The sequence below is a fragment of the Chelonus insularis genome, unplaced genomic scaffold (assembly GCF_013357705.1).
Source record: "Chelonus insularis isolate UGA/USDA-ARS -01 unplaced genomic scaffold, ASM1335770v1 contig_76_pilon, whole genome shotgun sequence".
NCBI classification, from domain to species: Eukaryota; Metazoa; Arthropoda; class Insecta; order Hymenoptera; family Braconidae; genus Chelonus; species Chelonus insularis.
The window spans coordinates 1,152,235-1,168,980 of NW_023276741.1; the positions used below are offsets into that span (position 1 = coordinate 1,152,235).

The 16,746-nt window shown below is 29.7% G+C and overlaps 1 protein-coding gene across 1 annotated transcript in view; it reads left to right on the forward strand.

Moving 5' to 3' along the window:
* DAT (Sodium-dependent dopamine transporter) overlaps positions 1 to 15,890 on the forward strand; it is a 212,742-nt gene extending 196,852 nt beyond the window's left edge. Inside the window, exons 9-12 of the mRNA XM_035090267.1 lie at positions 11,810 to 11,938; positions 12,016 to 12,216; positions 12,334 to 12,501; positions 12,690 to 15,890. Coding sequence (XP_034946158.1) covers positions 11,810 to 11,938; positions 12,016 to 12,216; positions 12,334 to 12,501; positions 12,690 to 12,905 — 714 coding nt within the window. The 3' untranslated portion in view covers positions 12,906 to 15,890. The remainder of the gene's footprint in view (positions 1 to 11,809; positions 11,939 to 12,015; positions 12,217 to 12,333; positions 12,502 to 12,689) is intronic.
* Positions 15,891 to 16,746: the final 856 nt, after the last annotated feature.

Genomic DNA, 16,746 nt, shown 5'->3' on the forward strand with positions numbered 1-16,746 from the left:
ATGAGATACGAATTTAATGGAGTTGAAATTGATCGTAGTAAAAATATGGGCATTACAACACTCATGAATGGATTTCCATCATTTACACCAGAGCAAAAATATTCTTTGAAAAACAGTGGAATGGTACTTGATAATATTAAACTATGTGATTCTAATGGAAATTTTGACGTCATCATACCATTAAAATTATTATTTGGATTTGCTGAGGATTATAAACAAGTTATTGTTAACTGTAGACATAAGCTAATACTCATAAGAGCAAACATTGACTTGAATGCAATACATCAAATTGAAATAGCTGATGCGGCATCGACAGCAGCAGAACATGTAAAAATTACTCTTGATAAAATTGAATGGTTGGTGTAAAGTAAAGATCCATCGATATCGATACCCTTCAGATCATGGGAGCTATATGAATATCCATCTTTATCTGTAGCAACGAAACACATCTGCTTTGTGAAGACAACAAATCAACTAGAGAAGCCAAGATATATTATATTTCCATTACAAACAGAACTTGAAAATCAATTATCAAAACGCGCTGATATATTTGATCATTGTAAAATTAAAAATTTTGCTGTTTATTCAAATTCACAGCGATATCCATATGCTAACAAAAATATTGATATTTTAAATAGTAAATATGCACTTTTGTATGAAATGTATATGAATTTTTATTCATTCTATTATAGTAAAAATATTAAAAGACCATACTTAAATAAAGGAAATTTTATGAAAAGAGGACCATTCATTGTAATAGATAGTTCAAGACAAAATGAATCTATTAAAGCAGGACCAGTCGATGTTCGTCTTGAATTTGAAGCTACTGGAGTGTTTCCCCTGGGTACAACTGCATACTGTTTAATTTTACATGATAGAATAGTTGAATATAAACCATTAAGTGGACGAATTAGTAAATTGATTTGAAAAATATATAATTATGTGTTTATATTTGAGTTTTATTTCAAAAATTGTAATCGTTCATATTTTTATAAACAAATAAAAAAATTAAAAAAAAAAAAAAAGTTGTATTTAAAAAAAAAAAAATCTTATAAATATTTTAGGATTAGAGATTTCTTTTTTATTATAAAAATAATTCAAAAGCATACATATCATTAATCTTACAATTTATTTGAAGAAGGAAAAAATTATATACACTACTTGATACATTTTCTCAATACATATTTATAAAAACATTAACATATACATTTTTTCAAAATTATAATTATTAAATATTTCCAAAATGAAATTGATTAAAAGCGGATTCTTTCTTTCCAGGACAATGAGCAATTCTAGGAGTTGATTTACCCCTACGAACGTTCAATTCATCATGCTGAAGACAATCTAATATTTTCATTATTTCAAATAAGTCCGGACGTCGTTTCCGCGATCGATTATATAATATTTCGAATTTGAGGCATTCAAGCTTCTCAATATTATGATTCTAAATTGCGAATAATGTGAGTTTGTCTCGTTTAACTGATCCACCATTTCACCCTATGATTCCTCCAAAAAAACTTGTTTCTTTATCGATGCCATGCAAGAAATCATCAATTACTCCTTGATTCTGATGATTGCGGTTATTATCCACTTTTAATCTATGATGTATAATTTTTTTGCGACAGTCTATGTTCTCCATTATTAAAAATTTCAGCTTCAATTACATTCAAAAAATGAAACTTTAATTAAATTTTTTTATTTAATATTATGACGATGGTAATGATGACCACTTTTTTCGTCAATTTATATTGCTTAATATTCTGCAACACATAGCGACCAGTGATTCAGATGTTTCATAATTTATGATACGTTGAGAGTCTTTTTTTGACGTTTTTTAGTTTGAAAATTATAATTCTTGCTTTTATTGATATCAAAATAATATCCACTAAATGGTTATATTCCTTTTTTACATATAGTAATATCGAACATCAAATCAATTAATTTAAAATATGACTCGATAAATATTTGATCATTCTTAAACAACGTATCAAATGTTTCTTTTGTAACTTGTATATAAATGACTTGTGAAGATGTCCTTTGATGATTAAATACATGCATAAATACATTTATATCAGGAATATGATGAGTGTTACAATTATAAATGTTCCGAGGCGTAAAAATTGAACTTGTTTTGAAACTGCTCAAACTGAAATGAACTTTTTTTCATACTAAACGTTCTAAATGATCGTAAAATCAATTTAAATAACCTACTATCAGGTAATTGCAGTTAAGGCTGATTAGTTTAATTACAGTATGTTCATTTGGATACAAATTAGAAATTTTAGTTGAAATTGGGCCTGTCTTAACATTGCATATTCTACTTTTATTTGAATAATTTCAATAAAAGATTACTAATTATTAATTATTTATTTATTTCAAATATTGAATATGAAAATTATATTTCACGAACTCTGTATAATTCATGTCCGACAATTTATAAACGACAAACAGTGAAACTTTATGACAAAAAAATTCCAAATCATTATTTGTGATGTAAATAATTATATTTGCATAAAAATCGCCTTATAGTAATGATTTATAAATGAGTTACACAATTTTCTTATATTTTTATAATTATTCTGATTCTTTATCATTTATCGGACTAACAAAATATCGTATTTGGTTTATATTTATATATATATATACACGATGTAATAATATTATCAATTTTAATTCCATGGAAATAGTTGGAATCATGACAAGTATGAATAAAACCATTGCTATCATATGTAAAGTGATTACCTTCTGCTATATATACATTGTCATTAATAACCTGTTTGATTACCGCAAAAAATTCAAAATTACAATCGCAATTACATGTTTCACATGTATCTTGCACACTTCCCAATTTATTGTGGCATAATGAACAATAAAAATGTTTTTTATAATTTTCTCCACATAATTTGAAGTAATTTTGAAATTTTTTCAGATTATTTTTTTGCAATTCACTGCTCAAACAATGCATTTCCACTACATCTATCAGGTCTTCAATGCAAGAATTTGATAAATTATGTTTCAAGCACATTGATAGTATAGTTACCATACTCTCATGAACTGTAATTTCAGCACCAGTATAAAGAGGTATATTTTGCTCAACATTACTTCTATCATTTTCAGGTTCGTCTTCATCGTCATAATAATTATCATTTTCTTCTACAATGTTTTCAAATATATTAGGCTCCTCTTCGACACGGTTGAAATTTTCATTGGATGGCAAATCAAGATGAATTTTATGATGATCATGTAATAATTCTCCCACCAATCTAGAGAAAAGTAATATTTATTATACAATATGTTGTAAATAAAAAGTTAATTAGTCGATGGATTGAATTTGAATATAGATTTTCTTACATATGTTCCCCAAGTTCCTCGTATCTTGCTTCTAACAGCATATTGAATACTTCATCTGCGTTAGGCATTATTTCTGCATCAGGCTCCTTAATTTCAGGTGCTACTTCTTGTTGGTCATTGTTATTTTCTACATCAGGCATATCTATATTAGGCACTTCGTCTTGGTAGCTTTCCATAATAGGTCCACGATCATTATTAGGTGAATTTATAGGTGCAATTTGATTTTCACCCCTTATCAAATGTACAAAAAAAATTTTTAAATATTATTGTAACATAAATAAATTTAAAACATAGTTGTAAAAATAGATAGGTACTATTATTATTGTACTTACAATAATAATATTGGAGGTATTTCTTCATTCGGTGGCTGTGGGAAATCCATATTATCTGGAATATTATTCATTTCATCACGTTCACGACAATAAATATTAACTAATGGATTTAAACGAACTTTAAATTTTCCGTTTCCTAAATTTTTCATTTGTTTGCGCGACATTGTAAATAAACAAATAAATATGTTTCAACAAAAAAAAACGATGATTCGTTCTTAATATATGATAGTTATTTGATATTTGAATGAATAACAATTTTACAGGAGATTTTGCACTGATAGACGACACAAATTCTTATTCATATGATATCACTTGCCATCAGTGCCACCTAGAGAGGTTATGTACTCAACCAATCAACGCCTTTTTATAAAACCTAGACCAATCGCTGTATCCTATAAGAAATTGTAACTTTACCTGTGTACTCCGCCATTTTTTATTCCGTTAGACCCCTCTGTCACGGGAAAGTCCTACAGCGTTGGTTCGATCACGTGATCAATATGGCGACTTCACATAACAACAGCGAAATACAACTACGCAGTTCGCCTATGTACGTCGTTTTTTATACTTAACAAATGATACAGATATTAAAATATATAAAGTGAAGTGTTTATAATAATAATTTAAAAACCAGAAAATGGTTCGTGGCAAGAGACAGTTTGCACTTATTTGGTGTTTACAAGATAAAAAAAATCTTGTGATATTTTTATCAAAAATAAAACTTAAGTACCGCAGAATTGGTAATATCTTTCCATTAGATGGAAATGATGTAAAGCTATTGAAAATAAGTGGTATGTTGGATATATTTAAAATTATGATCAGTTCTGTACACCAAAGTTTATATGATAAGTGATTCACGATTCAACTTATGATAAAATATCACATTGATTATTCGCATTATAGGAAACTACTTATTTTTTGTTGTGTTCATAGACGACAAGGAGTATTTGGAAAAAAAATTGAATCCTGTAAACTCAAATAGTGAGGTAGAAAATATGGAAAGAGCTCAAAATCAGCCATCAATGTCACCCTCATTATCCTCATCATCCTCATCAACTTCATCAGGATATCAATCCAAAAAATTGAAAATGATTCATGATTCAATAATTGAAAACAATGAGGTTAACAATGCAGAAGTGTCTGAAATTCAACTGACAAAACCATTTTCAAAAACAATTCTAAATAAAAAAATAAAAAAGGTTGTGAATCCAAGAATTGAAGAAGAAATAAGCTCTACGTCATCTATTTTCATGAAAGAAAGAACCAGTCTTGCAAATGCACCTCAGTGAAGTATCAATGCAACAGCTACTTTATCAATAATAACTGAAAAAGCTCCTCAACAACAGATTGATGACAATATTGAGTCAAATTCTATTATTGCGCCAAGTCAAAGTGTCATAAATCATGATACTGAAAATATGCACAATTCTGTTGTTACATCTTCCTTACTAGCTCCTTCAAGTCATGATCATTTTTACAACAATCCAATTGATTTGTCGAACATCCAGTATGTTCCATCTACAGAACAATTTTCAACTTATGATTATCAGTTAACGGATTTAAGTGTCCCATCACAGATTCAAGTTGTTACGCCGAATTGTACAATTTCAAATTCTAGAACTATTTCTTCTCAACAATTAATTACAATAAAAGATGTAAGAGAGACAGATACTGTACACAATCATCAAGAAACGATAAATTTACAGATGAACAATGTACAATCCTCCACTTATATTAAAGATGCACTACCAACAGAAAGTAGAATTATAGAAAATATATCAACTATCACTAACTCATCGGAAATGAGGAAAGTTGAAAATCAAGAAGAACATTATATTGCTGTAGCAACAACATCATCATCAACTACGAACCATTCACATGAACTTCAACAACAAATAGTAGATCGAGCTGATGATCAAATCGATTTATCGGAATCAGAGAACAACATCTCGAACCAACGGAATGAATATGATAAGATTGTTAAAAAATTACCTTTACGAGAAAGTGAGTTAGATATTGCTTGTACAATACTCGTAATAAAATATAGATATCAATTGTTGTATGTTTCATTAATTATTACAGTAACAGAAGATAATGTGAAGCTTCTGGAACATCTATATAAAGCATTTAAACACAAGTGGAAACGTCAACAAAACCCAAACAAACTGAAAATAACGCATCGTTTACAACACCTGAACTGTTTGTGCAGCCTTCTAAAAATAAGGTATTTGAAAATATATATGTATATAAATAGATGTATTTGAATATCTGTATATTTTCTATCAAATAAATCATTTTTCAAATCAACAGGTGACAATATTTCCAGGATGCAAGTTTTATCTATTACCTTCTTTGATAGCAGTACTTGAATCTAATTACCTTAGAAACAACAATTGGAAGGTTGTTGTAAAAGACCTACTTGAAGAAGTTTACGGAAAAAACATTTGTTATTTTTGTGCTACAGGAAAAGAGTCAGGAAGGCCAGGAATTGATAAAGAACTTTTTAAGGGATTATTTGGTAAATATAGATTTTAATACTACAGTAGCATGTTACATGTTTTCATACTATTTATTTCTAAAAATATGATGAATAGTTGAATAATTAGGTATAATTACTTACGCATGGTTAATTTCTAGGATGGATAAATAAGTTAAATAGCCAACAAAATCCACCATTGTATCCAGTAAAAAGATCGGAGTACGTCGATTATATTAACCATATTGCTTTAAATCAAAGAGGATACGGAAAGAAAGATTGATTAACAATAATAGAAAAGTGATTTTGGAAGTTTATTAAAAAAAAATGTATTTTTGCATGAAATGTTCGTTTACACATGAATAAACTAAAATTGAACTAAATACCCTAAAATTTTTTTTATATGACCCTATATTCACGCTTAATAAACTAAAAAAGTATATTTAATTATGAAACTACTTTGGCCCTAATGAACCTGAATCCAAACTAATTACGTTCTATTATTCTGAAAATGAATAACCTAAGTTGAACCTTAAGCCCTGATAGTGGAATTATGCAGGTTTACCAGTTTAAAGTTAGCGCAATTTTTATTATATAAAATAAACCTGTAGGTTCATGATTTCAAACTAAAATTAAATGTTAAAACACGGTGAATAAGATTAAAATAAGTTCAATTTTTACGCCTCGGGGTATCGATTGATTTTGTAGTAGTCATTTTGTTGTTCTTTATCATCAATATTTATTAAACATTCATAATGAATAATCTAATAATCGATATCTGTATAAGTATCAGTGTATCCCAATAAAAATGAAGCGAATCCACCAGCAATGTTTCCTGGTTTTTTTTTTAATCCTAAATACACTTCTAGCACATTTTGTTTAATTTTTTCACATAAAGTTTGATTTAACGCACGTCTATTTTGAATGTTTAACTTGTAAAACTGATCACTTATCAACAACTTTTTCATATTTATAATGCAATTCTAGAAGACTTATGTCTGAAGCAAGACTGGTGATTTTTATAAACAAATCTCCCAATAAATGCAGGGTAGGCCTTACTCCTCACTTTCTTCCTCCCTACTCGTGTTTTCCTCCACAGGACATTTTTCCAGATTTTATTGCAACTTTAGATTATGCAGCTACAGGTTAATGCATCGTATTAGCTGCAAGGTATTTTTTTCAATCGATGTTTCCCACGGTGCATTTCTCTCGATTTCATAGCAACGTAAGATAATGCATCTGCAGGTAAATGCATCACATTAGCTTTAGTTGTCAAGTTTAAAGAATCCAGGTGATTTAGTAAGATTTCCCCGTTGTCCACATACCGAGACAAGGCATACCTACACTTTGATGAACACCTCATTGATTATTCAGTAAGATTTCCCCATCCATGTTTGACACCTTACCTCAGGAATCCTCCCCCGACCCCCCGCCTCAATAAAACCTAAGAACCCCCCCCCTCCTTTTGACGTCTACAGCTATGAGAGTTCTACTATGATATTCATCCCCACTCCATGCGTCCACAGCTATAAGAGTTCTACCACAACCCTCTAAAAAAAAAAAGGTGTGGTAGAACTCTCATAGTCTATCTACTTGAGTGATCTCATTCGAATGATTCACGCTCTGAGATTTCATATGAATGTTAAATAATGTTTATAAAAATTCAATTTGTAATGAAAAATCGAAAACGAAATTTACATAATGAATTTGAGTTTTTCTGACGAAAATTATTTCGTTGATTGAAACTGAGTTCTTAAAAATGTGACACGATGTGAATAAAACTGTAATCATTTATAATAATGCAATTTTTTATAAACTATAAAAGTGGTCTCAATCAGAAGTACATTCATAGAGAACTTTAGCTCAGCTCAGATATTAGTTGATGAAAAACTCTTTATTCCCTTTTCTCTTGGGTTTAAAAAAGTAACTGAAAATCTTGTTCTACACGTGGAAATATTGAAAATTGGGAAAGTTACTTCAAGTAAAAAATTCAATTTAAATGTTATATTAACAATAGGTCTGAGCACACTTTGTTTGTGCTAACACGACGAACCTCCCATTAGTAATTGTTTATAACAAATTTAAATAGTTGTAATCAATGTTTGTTGAAAACATCCAAATACATGTGATTTACACAGTACCTATTCAATGAATACAATTTTCGATTGTTTAAAACAAATTCAGATTGTTATAAACAATGCGTAATTGTTAAGAGTCATATTTGGTTGTAAACAATAATGCCTAGTCAATATCGACTTAATTTTTGAATTTAATTGTTACTGTTAGGCTCAAAAGTACTTTAAACAGCTAATCTTTTCATTTTTTATTAGTCATTTTGCTATAAAATAAACGGTTCGATCGAATTTGTTCAAATTTCTTTCAGATCTCCTTTGTAATAATATTTTTCGAATTAATTTTCGTTGAAGTTGATATCTTGATCTGTTCTTAAGATATCGAAAACAAAAAAAATGCTGACGTCATACATACATACATACATACATGCATACAAATATCTTGAAACGTGGAGATTAAATGAAAATCCAAATTTCACCAATCCACCCAATTAGAATAACTTTTTAACGGGAAGGTAATAATATTGTAAAATATTTATATGTCGCTATTCAATGACTATTAGACTCACGACAGTTTGTTAGTTAACGACGATTGCTCGACGATTAGATTGTTTATAGCAACAAGGGGAGAGTTCGTTTGTCTCCAGTTTTTGACTGAGACTTGAGTTGACCGCACGGATACTTCGTTTTAAATTCATTACTGTCATTATTTAATAAACTTTTTCTTTCATTAATTTATTTTCCGAAGTTGTTATTAGGTTTTATTTTACAATATATTCTAAAAGTTTACATACTAATTTTTTTTAGAACACTTTGAAAGCTAGTTGAAGGATATACTTCTGGAAAAAAAGTTCACTTCTGATTAATTTGTGGACTGAATATTATTCAGAAGTCGTCACCTCTGTCAAATCACCGAATAAAGAAGTTAAAATTATGATGTTTTCTAAAAGGGCTATTGAACAAATTTAATCATTAAGTCTTTGGGTTTACAATATAGAAAAATTCTGTAAGGCATTTTTTTGACAGTTTCCTATGACAACGAAGTAATTTAAATTTGAACTTCAGAAATAATGATATTGAATTACAATCACTGACTCATAATCAGCCCTCGTCTTCGCAGTATATTGATCTTTTCCGTCATTCATAGTTTAAAAGTAGTTATACATTCATTAACTCAGGTGAATTAAAAAATCCAGTCTACTTTATTTGTATTTGACTGTGAGTTTCACTGTGGAATTTCAGGATGTAAAAATATTGCCATTATCCGTTGTACATAGTAAAAAAATCATTGCGGTTCGAACATTTTTATAATGATTATCACTTATAGAATACGTACAATAAATGAATAATGTATTTTCTTCGCTTTCATAGAAATCTGGAAAAAAAGGAATATTTTTTGTGGCATCGATTTTGATGTCATTTTAAATATTGCAAAGCCACATATTTCGTAAATTTTTATGTTCTTTTGATTAAAGCTCGTCATATAAAAAAAGAATTTATAATTTGTTATGTCTAAATGTATTTTAAGTATTTCACATAATTATTGAAAACATATTTTAAGAAAAGCGAAAATGAATAGCAATAAAACTTAAGGATTTAGGTTAACGATTACTACTCACGTTATTTCCCTTTAAGTTTTCCTGAGATTTCGTTGAAATAGAAATGGTTCCGAAGAATAGTTGAGGAAGCCATCTTTTAGATGTTTTATTGCTTTTGGGAAACTCACGTGGGAAAAGCAATAAAATTTTAAAAAAAGAGTACGTGATGTAAGAAGAGCGTTAGCTTCCCAAAAAGGGGAAGACCATGTGAAGGGACTTGTGCGCGCCTGTAGCAAGGGACTTCTAATTAGGTCACATTTGACTGAATAAATACGTAAAGTTTGATGCATCAGTCAGTTGTCGAACAAGTAAGATCGAGATCAGATCGTCGTGGAACATCTCTTGAAATCGTATCTCTTGTTTTGTCTTGAACATTGTTTTGATAATATTCCAAATTTTGTAAATTTTCGTATAAAGTTTATTTGATCGTTAAGTTATTTTTTTAATTAATATTTAAATTAATTTGCCGGTAAAAATGTATATTGCGCTGCTTGGAGCATCAACTGAGGGCCAATAAATTATAACTCATCTAGACCAGAGTAAAAGAAATCATCTGTTGGTAACGTTTAAATTGTTGTTATAATTTTCCAATAATTTTCGTTCAATAAATTTTGTTATTGTTTTTTTATATAAAATCACACATTTTCACTTTCTCTATCGAAGATCCCTCCATCCCTGTCTATTGGTCGAAAGGCTAGGACTAAAAAGAGGAACTTAAAGTCTCTCAGGTTGAGCATATGTTTTACATATTGACACCTTCAAAGAGTAAAAATACATTCCAAGTTTTTGAGTTATAGATTTTTTTGTTATTTTCGATTTAAAAAAATGTGTACATGCAAGTTTGAGGTGATTTTCACCTTTTTAAAATGTCTTTTAGCAGAAAACCAAAATACGTAGTCCATTATTTTTAACTTGCGAAGTTTCTTTGTAAGTAAACTACAAACACAACTAGTAAGTACAGTAAAAATATTTAAAATACTCTAATACCGGACTCGTCCACCGGTGCTCAAGTCAACTCACTGGACAAATAGAAAGTATTTTCTTCATGTCTCAGCAGACAACTCTACGGCCCTGGTAACGCCAACAAGCACGCGGTCAAGCACTTGTAATGTCAGTTAGTTCCAGACAAATCACACGGTCCGATCTGCAGTCGTCACAATTAGTGTATCACGAAAAACCATAAACGAATTTATCAGTCTAAACAGTGGTCCAGTATAATTAGCATTGGGTTTTAGGGCGCGAAGCTGGTCTGGCGGCGACACCATAGTGCCTCACGGACAATCACGCATGCAGTACACTACAGGAATACTTACCTGTACTTGTATGTCTATCACTACACGCTGTATCAGATTATTTTTGTTACTTTGTTTGGTTTCCGGACTATTTTTTTGTGAAGTATTAACAGAAAACTTGGTGATTACATTCTTTATACTCATAGGTTAAATGTTATGCTAATAAAAAACAATAAAATATTATAAATTATATATTTTGCTTTGAATGATGTCCTAGTAATGACTAGTCAGTATTGTCATTATTGATAAAAATGGTTTTCATTCTTTCACTTAAAATTATTTTAAATAGTCCATCCTTGTTAGTTCTTTCGGTATAAAAGAAAGAATGGTCTGAAAAGATTCGTAGACATTTCGCTTAGATCTTCTGTATAATAATTTTCTTTGTATAATTTTTGTTAAAGTCGATTCTTTAATCCGTTCTTGAGATATTGGAAACGGAAAAAATGCCAACAAACGTATGTACGTTAATATACGATAATGTATAAATCTACAGCATTTTTATAAAACATTTTCCGGCATCTATAGCAGCTTTCGTAAAAAATTATAATAAATTCGCAAATTTCAAAAATTAACTACAGGACTGTAGTTCTTCTTCACCGTCAAGTGTCTTTTGATGCTCATTTTTATTGTATTATTGAAATTTCTCAATGCTGATCATCTTAGTTTACTTAAATCGCAATTTATGTTTTAGTTCGGTGGTTCAGAAGCAATTATAACTGCGTTGAGTGACGAATTCCCAATCATAGGCAATCATCGAGAAATATTCGTCGCATGTCTGTTTTCATTTTATTTTTTGATTGGTCTTGCTTCATGCTCACAAGTAAGCATATATTTAATCGATTAATTGACTAATAAAATCTAATTTTTAATCTAATGTATCACCAAACACATATCTAGGGAGGATTCTACGTATTTCACTTACTTGATCGCTATGCAGCGGGCTACTCAATGCTCTTTGCTGTTTTCGCAGAGTCGATCGCAGTGAGTTGGATTTACGGAACCGACAGATTCTGTGATGATATCAAAGACATGGTTGGCTCCTCACCAGGATTCTATTGGCGTGTGTGCTGGAAATTTATTGCTCCGTTATTCATTATTGTAAGACATTCTCATTATACAACTAATTATTATTCAATTTCGTCTTTTACAATTATATGCTACATTAATTAGCAATTTATCATGCATATAATGAAAGATAAATTTTTGTATGTTAAGTTTATTATCATTTATGGCTTGATGGGTTACGAGCCATTATCGTTTGAAGACTACACATATCCTCAGTGGGCAAATATCGTTGGATGGATTATTGCTTCGTCTTCCGTCAGTATGATCCCTGGAATAGCGATAATTCAATTAATCGTTACACCTGGGACTTTTATTGAGGTAATAATGAAACATACAGCTCCAAAATTTTTCTTTGAGATTTATTCTAAACATTTATCTCACTATTATTGGAATTGAATAATTAAATATCGAATAACATTGCTATTACATCTAATCATCCATAATTATTGTGTACAAAATATTTCCGACACCTGAATTCGAATAACGTATATAATTTATTGTTTCAGAGACTATCCTATCTTACGACGCCATGGAAGGATAATCAATCAACAGATAAAAACATGAAATCATCTGTCAGTTCATTAACGAATGGAGCATTCAAAACAAGCTTAGTCCAAGTACAGAACTGTAATAATAATCAAAATTCATTTCTCATGTTGAAGAAACAGAGAAAAATCTTTCGACCAATTAAAAAAAACCACCTATGCTCCGAACCAGTCTAAAGTAGTTATGATTTTTTGACAATAATTGATATTGTATATAATGGTCTAAATATTTTGTATCAACGAAAACTTTAGCATGTTGAAAACGACAAAAAAAGAATCGATTTGGATTCATATAAATGTAAAACTTCATCGTAAATGGTCGAGGCATCTGAATGAATGACTTTGAATTAAGTAATTTCTTGAATGTTGTTAGAAATCATCGTAGGATTAAGTAAAAGATAAAAGTGCATAAACAAAATGTAACGAAACCATCATACAAATTAATCTGAGTCTAAAAATTGATAGATTATTTTCCAATCTTTTTTAATCTTGCAATTTGAAGAAGTCTTGTTAGATTCCGAAGAAGAAATCCGTATCTGATATGTATTACATACACAATTTTTGTTATGAACATTAGCATCCGTGAAAAGAACGTGTCTGAAAATTTTTATGAATAAGTAAGTTGTTAAATATTTTTTTGACGCTCTAAAAATAACTAGATGTTTAAATGTCTTTAAGGAAATTATGATTCAATTCAAACATCGTTCATCAATTGAAGTTACATAACAGTAGAATAATAAACATCATATAAATTTAGAAAAATATTTTCTCATTACTAAAAAATTTGACACCGGATTTATGTTATGGTAAATAATGTTTTAATGTCAAGATGAATAGTGGCATTTAGGCTAGTATAAAAACAGCGTCGTCTGCAAAGTCGTTATTTGTCGTATCTTATTCACAACAAATTTATCAAAAAATCCAATCATATGGCATCATTACCTGTATTCCATTTAATTTGTCCGACGCTCTTGCTTAATCATAGGTTGGGGATGGGTAATAATAATACTGATATTTTAAAAAAACTTTCCAAATCATCAATGTTTATATCGTTCAGCTTTCACACTTTCGATGACCTTGAAATTTGAGTATGGTATCAATGTGATTATGCTAATCAATTCAATCCACGTATTACCTGTATAACTTTACGTTGATTATATTCTTGTTAAATAATGATCAAAGTAGAAGAGCAGCTTAATTGCTATTTTTTAGTATATGTGGACACATAATTTCAAACGATTCTATTTGAGCCATGCCGTTTACTCTCTCACGATTGAATGTTGGCAAAATTATATCTTTTCGAATTTCCTCTAAAACTGAAAAACTTTCGGGAAACCTATTCTTCGTCTCGAAGAATATATATTCCATCATTTACAACATGATATTATAATGACATATCGAAGTTATAAGAGACATGAAGATTAAAAAACCTTATGAGCGCTAAATACCTTTTTCTATTATAATTTGGGCGTATATAGTAATTATTATGAACATTGCAAACTGAGAAATAGTGCTGATTGGCGTTCATTTATCTATTATAAAGTTTTGAGTCAAGTATAACCAATATCTTGCATGATGATAGTGTTGAAACACCAGTTCAACATTTCAAGTGACCTTTCGCTCATCAATAGAGTCTCTGCATAAGATATTGCTGAATTTCAAGATGATCAACAAAGAATTCCCTTTTTTTTTATAAGTAGACTGAAAAACTTCATGATATGAAAATAGGCTGGAACTTGAACAATATTTGTTTCGTCCTGACTACTTGAAGTTTGACAAAGTATTGTTGACTGATAAACTTTCCATAAATTTCTCATTGGTTTAAGAATTTATATTCTTTCATCATTTTCGGGATGATTTCTCCACAAACTATTAAAGAAAAGGGTAAGATGGTAGTTTTTATGTAGAATCGGAGGATTTATAATTTATCGTTGAAAAAGTTTTTTATATCCCATAAATTTTTGGAGATTATTAGAAAAAAAATTGTTTATGGGTTGTTCCTACTTTTGCCTGGAGTTGAAGCTTTTTTTTTTTAAGAAAAATTGATCTCAATGACATTAAGATTATTTTCTCCTATTTTCATCAGTATTACCCAAAATCTACGTTCCACCTTAATTTTACGGGATGACATTGGATGATTTCTCGAATAAAATTTGTACGAAGTCGACATCTACATTTGTCAACAAAGTTGTGGAATCAGAAAAACTCTGACATTCGTGCATACACTCACACACATTCATAAATTTCTCTGAAAACTAGTCGGTATGCATGTTATACTTCAAAACGTGCCAAAATCATAGATGAACTCCGAGCCCTAAGAATCGGTTCTACTACAACAACTTTCTAAAGTAGAATCGAAAAAAAGTGTGTTTTCATAAAAAAGAATATTTTTAACAATCTTACATTTTCATAATAACTACTTTGCAGACGCTGACCCACATATGTATCATATATTCATGTGTACGTGTATGTAGACTCAGTCCTTTGAACATCAACTAGTTTACCATATATAACCCCTAGAGACCATTCATAAATCAGTACAGTTGAAGAAAACCCTCAATCAAACTGAATAAATACCTTATCACCGCAATTCCATATAATTGCATACAACATGACTTATAATTATAAATTATGAATTAGTGCATTTATAAAACAATACTTATCTAAAATTATTCAAGTAAGATTTCAAAAAAATTACAAGCGATATGAATTTCAATCCGAATTTTTTTATTGCAAATTTGGCCAGAGAAGAGTAAGATCCCGATAAATAATCGGCACAAACGAAATTGGAGGTCCATTTATATTATCCGAGTTGTCACGACAGCCATCAGTGACATTTCAGAAACTTATAAAGCTTCATTGAATTTTTATCATTTTATTATTTAGTATGGAAAGAAGATTCCTAACGGCCCCACCATCATTGCTGATATTTTAATGCTTAGGACATAATCAGACGGATGAAACACTTTCTATAGAGTAAATAATAGGTATTATCAAATATATATATAATCTCTATTCATATGTGATAAAAGGACTGAAATGTAAATGTTTGTTCAAGAGCCATATTGATCAAACATGTGGAATTTAGTGTTATTTAAATTATATGTCTGATCAAAATAAATTGTAGTAAACAATGGACCAACTAAAAGCCTACCAAAATAAACTTGTGTTAAATTAAAATTTAATTTAGATATCGTTAAAAAAACTCCTTGAAAAATAGATTTTATAACCGCATGATTAGTTTTCTCAATTTTTACCTATGAAAATGATAATAATTTTTTTTTATTTGACTCACAATGTTGACATCTTATGTCTAAAGATTACGTAACTGGTAATAGATTTTAATAACATCACTAAAAGTTTGGCTCTTTAATTACTATCGCTCCGTCATTTATCTATTTTTTCTCTATTTTTGCAGCCCACCATGCTTGTGCAGGCACACGTTTTTGAAATGAGGCAAGTTGGTAAAACTAAAAGTCGGATCTGAATCCTCTTTTTACCAGGCAAAGATGCTACTGAAGCTTTCTCTCACTTGTTTTATTACTTACCATTCGTACCTACTTTCTTTCGTAAACAATTTCTCTTTTAGCTTAAGTTAGAAGAGCAAATATGTCCAGAAAAAAGCTTGCTTCTTCGCCCTGAAAAAAACTTTAGGTAAGTACCTCATTTTACCTGTGCAAGAATAGGACATAGGTTTTGAAACACAAAGTTTAACTTCGATTTTGCAAGTTTTATTAAAGATGTCAATTTTTGATCTTAAGGCTGAGCTAAATTTGAGAATGCGACTGATTCATTCTACCTGAATACATAGAAGCGTAGTTTTCCAATTTTTCCGCCAATGTATATTTGTACTGACAAATTTTGGTCCCAAATTAAAGCTCATTTTATAATGCAGTGCGCTAGATTACACTTTTAATCATCCAATTTATTTATTGATTAAAAAAATTGAAGAGAAAATTGTAAATTATTTATTTCCTAGCTAATTTCAGTTCCTAAATGTTGTCTTGCGTAATTCCTG